This window comes from Cyanistes caeruleus, chromosome 3, assembly GCF_971803275.1.
Source record: "Cyanistes caeruleus chromosome 3, bCyaCae1.hap1.1, whole genome shotgun sequence".
In the NCBI taxonomy this organism is placed as follows: domain Eukaryota; kingdom Metazoa; phylum Chordata; class Aves; order Passeriformes; family Paridae; genus Cyanistes; species Cyanistes caeruleus.
Genome location: NC_141703.1, coordinates 115,149,941 through 115,166,507, shown reverse-complemented (window position 1 = coordinate 115,166,507; position 16,567 = coordinate 115,149,941). Strand labels below are relative to the sequence as shown.

At 36.2% G+C, this 16,567-nt stretch overlaps 1 protein-coding gene across 1 annotated transcript in view; it reads right to left on the bottom strand.

Annotated features, from left to right (window-relative positions):
- LOC147654486 (receptor expression-enhancing protein 3-like) overlaps positions 1-16,567 on the bottom strand; it is a 53,333-nt gene that overhangs the window by 17,424 nt on the left and 19,342 nt on the right. The window contains exons 2-3 of the mRNA XM_086883776.1: positions 3,051-3,093; positions 335-411 (exon numbers count right to left, since the gene is read on the bottom strand). Coding sequence (XP_086739902.1) covers positions 335-411; positions 3,051-3,080 — 107 coding nt within the window. The 5' untranslated portion in view covers positions 3,081-3,093. The remainder of the gene's footprint in view (positions 1-334; positions 412-3,050; positions 3,094-16,567) is intronic.

The following is a 16,567-nucleotide window of genomic DNA, read 5'->3' as shown; positions in this document are numbered from 1 at the left end:
ATTTATGGACTGTCATTTAAGCAATCAAAACAGTTAATATGCTTGTTTTTCATTATATATTCCTACACAGAGAAATTCTAGGCCATCCTTATAAGAGTTTCATTCTCGTATTCAGTTTCTACAGTGGAGCTAGAAATGTTATAATCCCTACTTCAAGTAACAGTGTATAGCAAATTTGAAAGCAGATGCTGTTCATCTATGCACCAAGATCTTTTCCTGTAAAATGGGCTATTAAATTAACGTGACTTCTTTATATAAAATAAATCAATACAACTCCAAAAACATCAGAAACAAATATAGTTTCCTCTACAGTTCATAAAAAGCAGGGTCTTACCAAGAGACTGTTAGGTCAGTTATCGTTTCAGTAACTATATAAAGAGCACACACAATCCAGTACATCATCCAGCGAACCTGAAAATTAAAATAGCATCTTCACTAAGAGCTTTAATTTCACTTTTAGACATAATATACTATACACGGTACATTTTTTTCCGAGTTAGCACGACAAGACATTCAACAGTATCTCAGTCTTCATAAACCAGGTATCAGGTGAAATGATCAGGTGAAGATTCCAGAAGATTTCTGTTCATAAGTAGGATTGGTGGCAGCTGCAACAAGCTCAATATGAAATGGCTGTGTCACCAGGATCACAAGCTCACATAGGTTGATTTCACAGATTTGATTCTCTCTCTACAAACCTTTAGCGATATAAAAAAACCAGTGCGAGATCAGTAGATTATCCTAAGTATGGAAAACAAATCCCACCATAACACTAACAGCTATTTCATTCTCTTCCACACTCAACCATATGTTCATACCATGCACATGAAAGTCAGCATTAGTGAAGCATCCCTTGCTTTCATTTCACAGTATGTGTTATTCAGCTTCACATTACCATTACATTCCACCTGTGTGATTACTGGTATGGTATTAACACGGAGGCAAGGCAACATAAAGAGCATTTGCATGGAGATTTTAATTCTATTTATATGCCAAGAACTACAAAATTCTTGTTAATTAAAAAGTTTATGTGTTAATGCTTCAGGGATTTACAGGTAGAAACCTATTTTTGTTTATGGCTTATACTATATATCATTGCTTTGAAATCAGACTTAAAGTTCTTAAAATAGTATAATTTGTTTTATAACAAGTAAGATAATCACTCCTTTTTCTTGAGCATTTGTTCAAATTTGGTTGCATCAGCTGATTACATGTTTCAGAATAAATACTACAGAAATAGTTCCTATGCATTTGTCTTCCCTAAGCTAGGAGATGCCAAAAGCAATGTATTTCCAAAATGGGTCACTGCAAACCACCACTGGTTATTTGTACAAACTGAACATCCACATGTTCTTTAAATTCCTAGGAAAATACCCTGCAACAATGCATAACCATTTAGAAACAAACAACCCCCCCAAAAAACCAAACCAGCAAACAGTAAAACAAAACCACCACAACTGTTAGAGACTAGTTGGAACCCTAAATTCACGGTACTCTCTTTCAAAGGGAGGATATATATATTCCTTTGAAGGTGTGTGTATATATATATATATATATATATATATATACACATACATACACACCTTCCCACAGAGGATGTGGCTCAGGTTTAATCTTCCCTTTTAAAACAATCTTATTTGTAGTGGACTTAAGTAACTACTCTAAACCTAATGATACACTGCTGCCTATTTCATGGATGTGCATTATCATTTAAAACCACTTCCTCTGTCAGAACCTGAGACCCATTTATCTTAAATGTAAAGCTTTTCTGTGTTTCAGTTTGACAAGAAACTCAGTCATGTGATAACATTCTTCAATTTCTCAGAGGATTTAGATATTTTAGGGTTGAATAAACAAAGACAAATGTACACAACAGCTGAAGTCATTGCTGACAGGCCGTGTGATATTTAGACTGGTGACCCTTCCATGAACCAGAGTCAACACCTGAATGAAAATCAAATCTAACCTTGCCCCATCAACTTAAGCAGAATGCAATGCAACCTTTAAGAATCCTTCCAAGACTGTATTTTTCCCCAATATAATTTATCTAGGTTGTTCCTTCCTTAATCAACATCTATTAATCCAATTAAGAACAGTGTAAGTGGAATTTGTCCTGGGCTTCTAGGAATAGTATAAATGTCTTGCAAGAGGGCACAAGAGATCTGCCAGGAGACCTCCTGAGGACTGGGCAAAGATTCTATAAACCACAAATCATATTCTAGTATGCAGTAACTAATGCAGTAGGTACCACAAGTATCAATGATGTAACAAATGAACATGTGTGACTTAGAGGGGTTTTCATAGCAGAAAAAAAGAGAAAAGGACATGAAAAATTGAAGGTCAGATTTCACACTACTGAACACTATCACCTACTTTAAGTAACAGAATCTTCAACCAAGTTTTATTTTTCATATTAAAAAAAGTGATTAGAGATTTGTTTAGTTGAGGGTTTTTTTCCTAGCATCAGAGCGTTAAGCTCATCTTGGTTGGTTTTGTCTGAAGCACATTCTTTCAGGTCAGGATTATAAAGCCAGTATTTGAAAAGGCTGGTCTGTTCAGACATAAAAACTACATTTCAGATGCTTATTTCAATTGCTTTGATGCAATACAGTGAAAAAACATCTCAAATATCTTAGTCAACTCCATTCAACAAGGAAAATTGCAAGAACAAATAAATCTCCTCAAAGGCCTAGATTCTAATTTTTAGCACTGAAGTCCGTAAGTTTTTTAAATTACCATAAGCAGCACATCACCCTTTTTTTCCCCCCCGAAATAATCTTTGACCAATTTTCTGCATCATGACCTACACAACAAGTCAAGATGTCTATTCTTTTTGTTTGGTTGGTTTTTTGTGGTGGAAGTAGTGGCTGGGTAAAATATTTTACTGTTACAAAGCTCTTATCAATTCAGCAACAAGCATAGATGGCTTCTGAGCCACACAAAACCCTGGAAAGGAAGTTGTGCTTGGACCATAATGTGAGTGGCGGCAGACTTGTGCCATTTCGAAAGCTACATTTAAATCTAAAACCTTTACTGTGAAAGAAGATTACCCTGTTGGGAAGACGACAGCCATGGATCATCCCTAAAACGTATCTGGACAGTCAACACAATCACCAATGGAATGATAAGAATGCGTCACAAAATCTCCACCAATTCCCAGAACATCCCACAAAATTCCCTAAATCTTCTCAAAACAAGACCAAAATCTAGAAAAAATCATACCAAATCTCCACAAATTCCCACAAAATACATGAAAAATCCCTCAAGATCCCTAAATCGCTTCAATATCCCACAAAATTCCACAAAAATCACACTAAACCTCCACAAGTTTCCACAAAATCTAAGAAAAATTCCTCAAAATACTTCAACTCTCCTCAAAACCACACAAAGTCCTTGAAAAGGCCCACCAAATTCCACAAAAATCCCACAGAATCTCCACAAATTCCCAAAAAATCTAAAAAAAAATCCTCAAAATTCTTCAAGTCTGTTCAGAATCCCACAGAATTCCAGACAAATCCACAAAAATCCTGAAAAATCCCCCAAAAATCCTAAAATCTTCTCAAAACCTTGAAAAGTTCCAGAAACACCCCGCAAAATCTACACAAGTTTCCATACAATTCAAGAAAAATCCCAGAAAATTCCCTAAATCCCCTTAAAACCACACAAAATTCCAGGAACATGTCACAAAATTCCCTAAATCTCCTCAATATCCCACAAAATTCCAAAAAAATCACACAAAACCACCACAAGTTTCCACACAATCTAAGAAAAATTCCTCAAAATTCTTCAAGTCCATTCAGAATCCCAAAAAGTCCTTGAAAAACCTTACAAAATTCCAGAGAAGTCCCACAAAATTCCCTAAATCTTCTCAAAACCATACCAATTCACAGGAACATCCCACAAAACATCCGTTGGATCCCACAAAATCACACAAAATTCCCTAAATCTTCTCAAAACACGACCAAATTCTGGAAAAATCCCACCAAATCTCCACAAATTCCCACAAAATACATGAAAAATCCCTCAAGATCCCTAAATCGCCTCAATATCCCACAAAATTCCACAAAAATCACACAAAACCACCACAAGTATCCAAAAAATCTAAGAAAAATTCCTCAAAATTCTTCAACTCTGTTCAGAATCCCACAGAATTTCAGAAAAATCCTACAAAATTCCTGGGAAGTGCCACAAAAATCCCTAAATCTTCTCAAAACCCAAACAAATTCCTGCAGCATCTCACAAAATCTCCACCAATATCCAAAAAATTCAAGAAAATTCCCTCCAAATTCTTCAAGTCTCCTCCAAATCCCACAAAATTCAAGAGAAATCCCACAAAATTCCACAAAAATCCCACAAAATTCCATAAATCTTCTCAAAACCCAACCAAATTCCTGCAACATCTCACAAAATCTCCACCAATTTCCACAACATTTAGGAAAAATACCTAAAAATTATTCGTCTCCTCCAAATCCCACAAAAATCCCACAAAATTGCAGAACCATCTCACAAAATCTCCAACAATTTCCACAAAATTCAAGAAGACTCTCACAAAATACTTGAAAGCTGCTGAAAATTCCACCAATATCCCACAAAAATCCCTAAATCTTCTCAAAACCCAACCACATTCCTGCAGCATCTCACAAAATCTCCACCAATATCCAAAAAATTCAAGAAAATTCCCTCCAAATTCTTCAAGTCTCGTCCAAATCCCACAAAATTCAAGACAAATCCTCAAAATCCCACAAAAATCCCACCAAATTCCAGAACCATCTCACAAAATCTCAACAAATTTCCACTAAATTCAAGAAAACTCTCACAAAGTTCTTGAAAGCCCCTCAAAATTCCAGAAAAATGCCACAAAATTCCCTACATCTTCTCAAACCCCAACCACATTCCTGCAACATCCCACAAAATCTCCGGAAATTTCCACAAAATTCAAGAAAATTCCCTCCAAATTCACTGAATTTCCTCAATATCCCACCAAATTCCAGAACCATCTCACAAAATCTCAACAAATTTCCACAAAATCTAAGAAAATTCCCGCAAAATTCTTCAAGTCTCCTCCAAATCCCACAAAATTCAAGAGAAATCCTCAAAATTCCACGAAAATGCCACAAAATTCCCTACATCTTCTCAAAATCCAAACAAATTCCTGAAACATCTCACAAAATCTCCACCAATTTCCACAACATTTAGGAAAAATCCCTCCAACTTCTTCAAGTCTCCTCCAAATCCCACAAAATTCAAGAGAATTCTTCAAAATTCCACAAAAATCCCACAAAATTCCTGCAACATCTCACAAAATCTCCGGAAATTTCCACAAAATTCAAGAAGACTCTCACAAAATACTTGAAAGCTGCTGAAAATTCCACGAAAATCCCACAAAAATCCCTAAATCTTCTCAAAACCCAACAACATTCCTGCAGCATCTCACAAAATCTCCACCAATATCCAAAAAATTCAAGAAAATTCCCTCCAAATTCTTCAAGTCTCCTCCAAATCCCACAAAATTCAAGAGAAATCCCACAAAATTCCACAAAAATCCCACAAAATTCCATAAATATTCTCAAAACCCAACCAAATTCCTGCAACATCACACAAAATCTCCACCAATTTCCAAAACATGTAGGAAAAATACCTAAAAATTATTCGTCTCCTCCAAATCCCACAAAAATCCCACAAAATTGCAGAACCATCTCACAAAATCTCCGGAAATTTCCACAAAATTCAAGAAGACTCTCACAAAATACTTGAAAGCTGCTGAAAATTCCACCAATATCCCACAAAAATCCCTAAATCTTCTCAAAACCCAACCACATTCCTGCAGCATCTCACAAAATCTCCACCAATATCCAAAAAATTCAAGAAAATTCCCTCCAAATTCTTCAAGTCTCGTCCAAATCCCACAAAATTCAAGACAAATCCTCAAAATCCCACAAAAGTCCCACCAAATTCCAGAACCATCTCACAAAATCTCAACAAATTGCCACTAAATTCAAGAAAACTCTCACAAAGTTCTTGAAAGCCCCTCAAAATTCCAGAAAAATGCCACAAAATTCCCTACATCTTCTCAAAACCCAACCACATTCCTGCAACATCCCACAAAATCTCCAGCAATTTCCACAAAATTCAAGAAAAATCCCTCCAAATTCTTCAAGTCTCGTACAAATCCCAGAAAAATCCCACAAAATTCCAGGAACATCCCACCAGATCACCTCAATATCACTAAAAATTCTGGAAAAGCCTCACAAAATTGCAGAAAAATGCCACAAAATTCCCTAAACCTTCTCAAAACCCTACCAAATTCCTGCAACATCCCACAAAATCTCCAACAATTTCCACAAAATTCAAGAAAAATCCCTCCAAATTCACTGAATTTCCTCAATATCCCACCAAATTCCAGAACCATCTCACAAAATCTCAACAAATTTCCACAAAATCTAAGAAAATTCCCTCCAAATTCTTCAAGTCTCCTCCAAATCCCACAAAATTCAAGAGAAATCCTCAAAATTCCACAAAAATCCAACAAAATTCCGTCCATCTTCTCAAAACCCAACCAAATTCCTGCAACATCTCACAAAATCTCCACCAATTTCCAAACATTTCAAGAAAAATCCCGCAAAATTCTTCAAGTCTCCTCCAAATACCACAAACATCCTACAAACATCTCACAAACATCCCACAAACATCCCATAAAATTCAATAGAAATCCCACAAAATTCAAGAGAAATCCCACGAAATTCTGTACAAGCCCCACACAATTCCCTAAATCTTCTCAGAACCCAACCACATTCCTGCAACATCCCACAAAATCTCTGGAAATTTCCACAAAATTCAAGAAAATTCCCTCCAAATTCACTGAATTTCCTCAATATCCCACCAAATTCCAGAACCATCTCACAAAATCTCAACAAATTTCCACAAAATCTAAGAAAATTCCCTCCAAATTCTTCAAGTCTCCTCCAAATCCCACAAAATTCAAGAGAAATCCTCAAAATTCCACAAAAATGCCACAAAATTCCCTACATCTTCTCAAAATCCAAACAAATTCCTGAAACATCTCAAAAAATCTCCACCAATTTCCACAACATTTAGGAAAAATCCCTCCAACTTCTTCAAGTCTCCTCCAAATCCCACAAAATTCAAGAGAATTCCTCAAAATTCCACAAAAATCCCACAAAATTCCTGCAACATCTCACAAAATCTCCGGAAATTTACACAAAATTCAAGAAGACTCTCACAAAATACTTGAAAGCTGCTGAAAATTCCACCAATATCCCACAAAAATCCCTAAATCTTCTCAAAACCCAACCACATTCCTGCAGCATCTCACAAAATCTCCACCAATATCCAAAAAATTCAAGAAAATTCCCTCCAAATTCTTCAAGTCTCCTCCAAATCCCACAAAATTCAAGACAAATCCTCCAAATCCCACAAAAATCCCACCAAATTCCAGAACCATCTCACAAAATCTCAACAAATTGCCACTAAATTCAAGAAAACTCTCACAAAGTTCTTGAAAGCCCCTCAAAATTCCAGAAAAATGCCACAAAATTCCCTACATCTTCTCAAAACCCAAACAAACTCCTGCAACATCTCACAAAATCTCCAACAATTTCCAAACAATTCAAGAAAAATCCCTCCAAATTCTTCAAGTCTCATACAAATCCCAGAAAAATCCCACAAAATTCCAGAAACATCCCACCAAATCACCTCAATATCACCAAAAATTCTGGAAAAGCCTCACAAAATTGCAGAAAAATGCCACAAAATTCCATAAATCTTCTCAAAACCCTACCAAATTCCTGCAACATCCCACAAAATCTCCAACAATTTCCACAAAATTCAAGAAAAATCCCTCCAAAATCACTGAATTTCCTCAATATCCCACCAAATTCCAGAACCATCTCACAAAATCTCAACAAATTTCCACAAAATCTAAGAAAATTCCCTCCAAATTCTTCAAGTCTCCTCCAAATCCCACAAAATTCAAGAGAAATCCTCAAAATTCCACAAAAATCCAACAAAATTCCTTCCATCTTCTCAGAACCCAAACAAATTCCTGCAACATCTCACAAAATCTCCACCAATTTCCAAACATTTCAAGAAAAATCCCGCAAAATTCTTCAAGTCTCCTCCAAATACCACAAACATCCTACAAACATCTCACAAACATCCCACAAACATCCCATAAAATTCAATAGAAATCCCACAAAATTCAAGAGAAATCCCACCAAATTCTGTACAAGCCCCACACAATTCCCTAAATCTTCTCAGAACCCAACCACATTCCTGCAACATCCCACAAAATCTCCAACAATTTCCACAAAATTCAAGAAAAATCCCTCAAAATTCACTGAATTTCCTCAATATCCCACCAAACTCCAGAACCATCTCACAAAATCTCAACAAATTTCCAAAAAATTAAAAAAAACTCTCACAAAGTTCTTGAAAGCCCCTCAAAATTCCAGAAAAATGCCACAAAATTCCTTCCATCTTCTCAAAACATTACAAAATTCCACAGACACCTCACAAAATCTCCACCAATTTCCACAATATCTAAAAAAATTCCCGCAAAATTCTTCAAGTCTCCTCCAAATCCCACAAAATTCAAGAGAAATCCTCAAAATTCCACAAAAATCCCATAAAATTCCTTCCATCTTCTCAGAACCCAAACAAATTCCTGCAACATCTCACAAAATCTCCACCAATTTCCAAACAATTCAAGAAAAATCCCGCAAAATTCTTCAAGTCTCCTCCAAATACCACAAACATCCCAGAAACATCCCAGAAACATCCCACAAACATCCCACAAAATTCAAGAGAAATCCCATAAAATTCAAAAGAAATCGCACAAAATCCTGTACAAGCCCCACACAATTCCCTAAATCTTCTCAGAACCCAACCACATTCCTGCAACATCCCACAAAATCTCCAACAATTTCCACAAAATTCAAGAAAAATCTCTCAAAATTCACTGAATTTCCTCAATATCCCACCAAACTCCAGAACCATCTCACAAAATCTCAACAAATTTCCAAAAAATTAAAAAAAACTCTCACAAAGTTCTTGAAAGCCCCTCAAAATTCCAGAAAAATGCCACAAAATTCCCTACATCTTCTCAAAACATTACAAAATTCCACAGACACCTCACAAAATCTCCACCAATTTCCACAATATCTAAAAAAATTCCCGCAAAATTCTTCAAGTCTCCTCCAAATCCCACAAAATTCAAGAGAAATCCTCAAAATTCCACAAAAATCCCATAAAATTCCTTCCATCTTCTCAGAACCCAAACAAATTCCTGCAACATCTCACAAAATCTCCACCAATTTCCAAACAATTCAAGAAAAATCCCGCAAAATTCTTCAAGTCTCCTCCAAATACCACAAACATCCCACAAACATCCCAGAAACATCCCACAAACATCCCACAAAATTCAAGAGAAATCCCATAAAATTCAAAAGAAATCGCACAAAATCCTGTACAAGCCCCACACAATTCCCTAAATCTTCTCAAAACCCAACCGCATTCCTGCAGCATCCCACAAAATCTCCAACAATTTCCACAAAATTCAAGAAAAATCTCTCAAAATTCACTGAATTTCCTCAATATCCCACCAAATTCCAGAACCATCTCACAAAATCTCAACAAATTTCCACTAAATTCAAGACAACGCTCACAAAGTTCTTGAAAGCCCCTCAAAATTCCAGAAAAATGCCACAAAATTCCCTACATCTTCTCAAAACATTACAAAATTCCACAGACATCTCACAAAATCTCCACCAATTTCCAGAAAATTCAAGAAAAATCCTGCAAAATTCTTCAAGTCTCCTCCAAATCCCACAAAATTCAATAGAAATCCTCAAAATTCCACAAAAATCCAACAAAATTCCCTACATCTTCTCAAAACCCAACCAAATTCCTGCAACATCTCACAAAATCTCCACCAATTCCCAAACAATTCAAGAAAAATCCCGCAAAATTCTTCAAGTCTCCTCCAAATCCCACAAAATTCAAGAGAATTCCTCAAAATTCCACAAAAATCCCACAAAATTCCTGCAACATCTCACAAAATCTCTGGAAATTTGCACAAAATTCAAGAAGACTCTCACAAAATACTTGAAAGCTGCTGAAAATTCCACGAAAATCCCACAAAAATCCCTAAATCTTCTCAAAACCCAACCACATTCCTGCAGCATCTCACAAAATCTCCACCAATATCCAAAAAGTTCAAGAAAATTCCCTCCAAATTCTTCAAGTCTCCTCCAAATCCCACAAAATTCAAGACAAATCCTCCAAATCCCACAAAAATCCCACCAAATTCCAGAACCATCTCACAAAATCTAAACAAATTTCCACTAAATTCAAGAAAACGCTCACAAAGTTCTTGAAAGCCCCTCAAAATTCCAGAAAAATGCCACAAAATTCCCTAAATCTGCTCAAAACATTACAAAATTCCACAGACATCTCACAAAATCTCCACCAATTTCCACAAAATTCAACGAAAATCCCGCAAAATTCTTCAAGTCTCCTCCAAATCCCACAAAATTCAAGAGAAATCCTCAAAATTCCACAAAAATCCCATAAAATTCCTTCCATCTTCTCAGAACCCAAACAAATTCCTGCAACATCTCACAAAATCTCCACCAATTTCCAAACAATTCAAGAAAAATCCCGCAAAATTCTTCAAGTCTCCTCCAAATAACACAAACATCCCAGAAACATCCCAGAAACATCCCACAAACATCCCACAAACATCCCACAAAATTCAAGAGAAATCCCATAAAATTCAAAAGAAATCGCACAAAATCCTGTACAAGCCCCACACAATTCCCTAAATCTTCTCAAAACCCAACCGCATTCCTGCAGCGTCCCACAAAATCTCCAAAAATTTCCACAAAATTCAAGAAAAATCTCTCAAAATTCACTGAATTTCCTCAATATCCCACCAAATTCCAGAACCATCTCACAAAATCTCAACAAATTTCCACTAAATTCAAGACAACGCTCACAAAGTTCTTGAAAGCCCCTCAAAATTCCAGAAAAATGCCACAAAATTCCCTACATCTTCTCAAAACATTACAAAATTCTACAGACATCTCACAAAATCTCCACACATTTCCAAAAAATTCAAGAAAATTACCGCAAAATTTTTCAAGTCTCCTCCAAATCCCACAAAATTCAAGACAAATCCTCCAAATCCCACAAAAATCCCACCAAATTCCAGAACCATCTCACAAAATCTCAACAAATTTCCACTAAATTCAAGAAAACTCTCACAAAGTTCTTGAAAGCCCCTCAAAATTCCAGAAAAATGCCACAAAATTCCCTACATCTTCTCAAAACCCAACCACATTCCTGCAACATCCCACAAAATCTCCAACAATTTCCACAAAATTCAAGAAAAATCCCTCCAAATTCTTCAAGTCTCGTACAAATCCCAGAAAAATCCCACAAAATTCCAGAAACATCCCTCCAAATCACCTCAATATCACCAAACATTCTGGAAAGCCTCACAAAATTGCAGAAAAATGCCACAAAATTCCCTAAACCTTCTCAAAACCCTACCAAATTCCTGCAACATCCCACATAATCTCCAAGAATTTCCACAAAATTCAAGAAAAATCCCTCCAAATTCACTGAATTTCCTCAATATCCCACCAAATTCCAGAACCATCTCACAAAATCTCAACAAATTTCCACAAAATCTAAGAAAATTCCCTCCAAATTCTTCAAGTCTCCTCCAAATCCCACAAAATTCAAGAGAAATCCTCAAAATTCCACAAAAATCCAACAAAATTCCTTCCATCTTCTCAAAACCCAACCAAATTCCTGCAACATCTCACAAAATCTCCACCAATTTCCACAAAATTCAAGAAAAATCCCGCAAAATTCTTCAAGTCTCCTCCAAATACCACAAACATCCTACAAACATCTCACAAACATCCCACAAACATCCCATAAAATTCAATAGAAATCCCACAAAATTCAAGAGAAATCCCACCAAATTCTGTACAAGCCCCACACAATTCCCTAAATCTTCTCAGAACCCAACCACATTCCTGCAACATCCCACAAAATCTCCAACAATTTCCACAAAATTCAAGAAAAATCCCTCAAAATTCACTGAATTTCCTCAATATCCCACCAAATTACAGAACCATCTCACAAAATCTCAACAAATTTCCACAAAATCTAAGAAAATTCCCTCCAAATTCTTCAAGTCTCCTCCAAATCCCACAAAATTCAAGAGAAATCCTCAAAATTCCACAAAAATCCTACAAAATTCCTTCCATCTTCTCAAAACCCAAACAAACTCCTGCAACATCTCACAAAATCTCCACCAATTTCCACAACATTTAGGAAAAATCCCTCCAACTTCTTCAAGTCTCCTCCAAATCCCACAAAATTCAAGAGAAATCCTCAAAATCCCACAAAAATCCCACCAAATTCCTGCAACATCTCACAAAATCTCCGGAAATTTCCACAAAATTCAAGAAGACTCTCACAAAATACTTGAAAGCTGCTGAAAATTCCACGAAAATCCCACAAAAATCTCTAAATCTTCTCAAAACCCAACCACATTCCTGCAGCATCTCACAAAATCTCCACCAATATCCAAAAAATTCAAGAAAATTCCCTCCAAATTCTTCAAGTCTCCTCCAAATCCCACAAAATTCAAGACAAATCCTCCAAATCCCACAAAAATCCCACCAAATTCCAGAACCATCTCACAAAATCTCAACAAATTGCCACTAAATTCAAGAAAACTCTCACAAAGTTCTTGAAAGCCCCTCAAAATTCCAGAAAAATGCCACAAAATTCCCTACATATTCTCAAAACCAACCACATTCCTGCAACATCCCACAAAATCTCCACCAATATCCAAAAAATTCAAGAAAAATCCCTCCAAATTCTTCAAGTCTCGTACAAATCCCAGAAAAATCCCACAAAATTCCAGAAACATCCCACAAAATCTCCTCAATATCACCAAACATTCTGGAAAAGCCCCTCAAAATTACAGAAAAATGCCAAAAAATTCCCTAAATCTGCTCAAAACATTACAAAATTCCACAGACATCTCACAAAATCTCCACCAATTTCCACAAAATTCAAGAAAAATCCCGCAAAATTCTTCAAGTCTCCTCCAAATCCCACAAAATTCAAGAGAAATCCTCAAAATTCCACAAAAATCCAACAAAATTCCTTCCATCTTCTCAGAACCCAAACAAATTCCTGCAACATCTCACAAAATCTCCACCAATTTCCAAACAATTCAAGAAAAATCCTGCAAAATTCTTCAAGTCTCCTCCAAATACCACAAACATCCCACAAACATCCCACAAACATCCCACAAACATCCCACAAAATTCAAGAGAAATCCCATAAAATTCAAAAGAAATCGCACAAAATCCTGTACAAGCCCCACACAATTCCCTAAATCTTCTCAAAACCCAACCGCATTCCTGCAGCATCCCACAAAATCTCCAACAATTTCCACAAAATTAAAGAAAAATCTCTCAAAATTCACTGAATTTCCTCAATATCCCACCAAATTCCAGAACCATCTCACAAAATCTCAACAAATTTCCACTAAATTCAAGACAACGCTCACAAAGTTCTTGAAAGCCCCTCAAAATTCCAGAAAAATGCCACAAAATTCCCTACATCTTCTCAAAACATTACAAAATTCCACAGACATCTCACAAAATCTCCACCAATTTCCACAAAATTCAAGAAAAATCCTGCAAAATTCTTCAAGTCTCCTCCAAATCCCACAAAATTCAAGAGAAATCCTCAAAATTCCACAAAAATCCAACAAAATTCCCTACATCTTCTCAAAATCCAAACAAATTCCTGCAACATCTCACAAAATCTCCACCAATTTCCACAACATTTAGGAAAAATCCCTCCAACTTCTTCAAGTCTCCTCCAAATCCCACAAAATTCAAGAGAATTCCTCAAAATTCCACAAAAATCCCACAAAATTCCTGCAACATCTCACAAAATCTCCGGAAATTTACACAAAATTCAAGAAGACTCTCACAAAATACTTGAAAGCTGCTGAAAATTCCACGAAAATCCCACAAAAATCCCTAAATCTTCTCAAAACCCAACCACATTCCTGCAGCATCTCACAAAATCTCCACCAATATCCAAAAAATTCAAGAAAATTCCCTCCAAATTCTTCAAGTCTCCTCCAAATCCCACAAAATTCAAGACAAATCCTCCAAATCCCACAAAAATCCCACCAAATTCCAGAACCATCTCACAAAATCTCAACAAATTGCCACTGAATTCAAGAAAACTCTCACAAAGTTTTTGAAAGCCCCTCAAAATTCCAGAAAAATGCCACAAAATTCCCTACATCTTCTCAAAACCCAACCACATTCCTGCAACATCCCACAAAATCTCCAACAATTTCCACAAAATTCAAGAAAAATCCCTCCAAATTCTTCAAGTCTCGTACAAATCCCAGAAAAATCCTACAAAATTCCAGAAACATCCCACCAAATCACCTCAATATCACCAAACATTCTGGAAAAACCTCACAAAATTCCAGAAAAATGCCACAAAATTCCCTAAACCTTCTCAAAACCCTACCAAATTCCTGCAACATCCCACAAAATCTCCAACAATTTCCACAAAATTCAAGAAAAATCTCTCAAAATTCACTGAATTTCCTCAATATCCCACCAAATTCCAGAACCATCTCACAAAATATCAACAAATTTCCACTAAATTCAAGACAACGCTCACAAAGTTCTTGAAACCCCCTCAAAATTCCAGAAAAATGCCACAAAATTCCCTACATCTTCTCAAAACATTACAAAATTCTACAGACATCTCACAAAATCTCCACACATTTCCAAAAAATTCAAGAAAATTACCGCAAAATTCTTCAAGTCTCCTCCAAATCCCACAAAATTCAAGACAAATCCTCCAAATCCCACAAAAATCCCACCAAATTCCAGAACCATCTCACAAAATCTCAACAAATTTCCACTAAATTCAAGAAAACTCTCACAAAGTTCTTGAAAGCCCCTCAAAATTCCAGAAAAATGCCACAAAATTCCCTACATCTTCTCAAAACCCAACCACATTCCTGCAACATCCCACAAAATCTCCAACAATTTCCACAAAATTCAAGAAAAATCCCTCCAAATTCTTCAAGTCTCGTACAAATCCCAGAAAAATCCTACAAAATTCCAGAAACATCCCACCAAATCACCTCAATATCACCAAACATTCTGGAAAAACCTCACAAAATTCCAGAAAAATGCCACAAAATTCCCTAAACCTTCTCAAAACCCTACCAAATTCCTGCAACATCCCACAAAATCTCCAACAATTTCCACAAAATTCAAGAAAAATCTCTCAAAATTCACTGAATTTCCTCAATATCCCACCAAATTCCAGAACCATCTCACAAAATATCAACAAATTTCCACTAAATTCAAGACAACGCTCACAAAGTTCTTGAAACCCCCTCAAAATTCCAGAAAAATGCCACAAAATTCCCTACATCTTCTCAAAACATTACAAAATTCTACAGACATCTCACAAAATCTCCACACATTTCCAAAAAATTCAAGAAAATTACCGCAAAATTCTTCAAGTCTCCTCCAAATCCCACAAAATTCAAGACAAATCCTCCAAATCCCACAAAAATCCCACCAAATTCCAGAACCATCTCACAAAATCTCAACAAATTTCCACTAAATTCAAGAAAACTCTCACAAAGTTCTTGAAAGCCCCTCAAAATTCCAGAAAAATGCCACAAAATTCCCTACATCTTCTCAAAACCCAACCACATTCCTGCAACATCCCACAAAATCTCCAACAATTTCCACAAAATTCAAGAAAAATCCCTCCAAATTCTTCAAGTCTCGTACAAATCCCAGAAAAATCCCACAAAATTCCAGAAACATCCCACCAAATCACCTCAATATCACCAAACATTCTGGAAAAGCCTCACAAAATTGTAGAAAAATGCCACAAAATTCCCTAAACCTTCTCAAAACCCTACCAAATTCCTGCAACATCCCACAAAATCTCCAACAATTTCCACAAAATTCAAGAAAAATCCCTCCAAATTCACTGAATTTCCTCAATATCCCACCAAATTCCAGAACCATCTCACAAAATCTCAATCAAATTTCCACAAAATCTAAGAAAATTCCCTCCAAATTCTTCAAGTCTCCTCCAAATCCCACAAAATTCAAGAGAAATCCTCAAAATTCCACAAAAATCCAACAAAATTCCTTCCATCTTCTCAGAACCCAAACAAACTCCTGCAACATCTCACAAAATCTCCACCAATTTCCAAACAATTCAAGAAAAATCCCGCAAAATTCTTCAAGTCTCCTCCAAATACCACAAACATCCCACAAACATCCCACAAACATCCCACAAAATTCAATAGAAATCCCATAAAATTCAAAAGAAATCGCACAAAATCCTGTACAAGCCCCACACAATTCCCTAAATCTTCTCAAAACCCAACCGCATTCCTGCAGCATCCCACAAAATCTCCAACAATTTCCACAAAATTCAAAAAAAA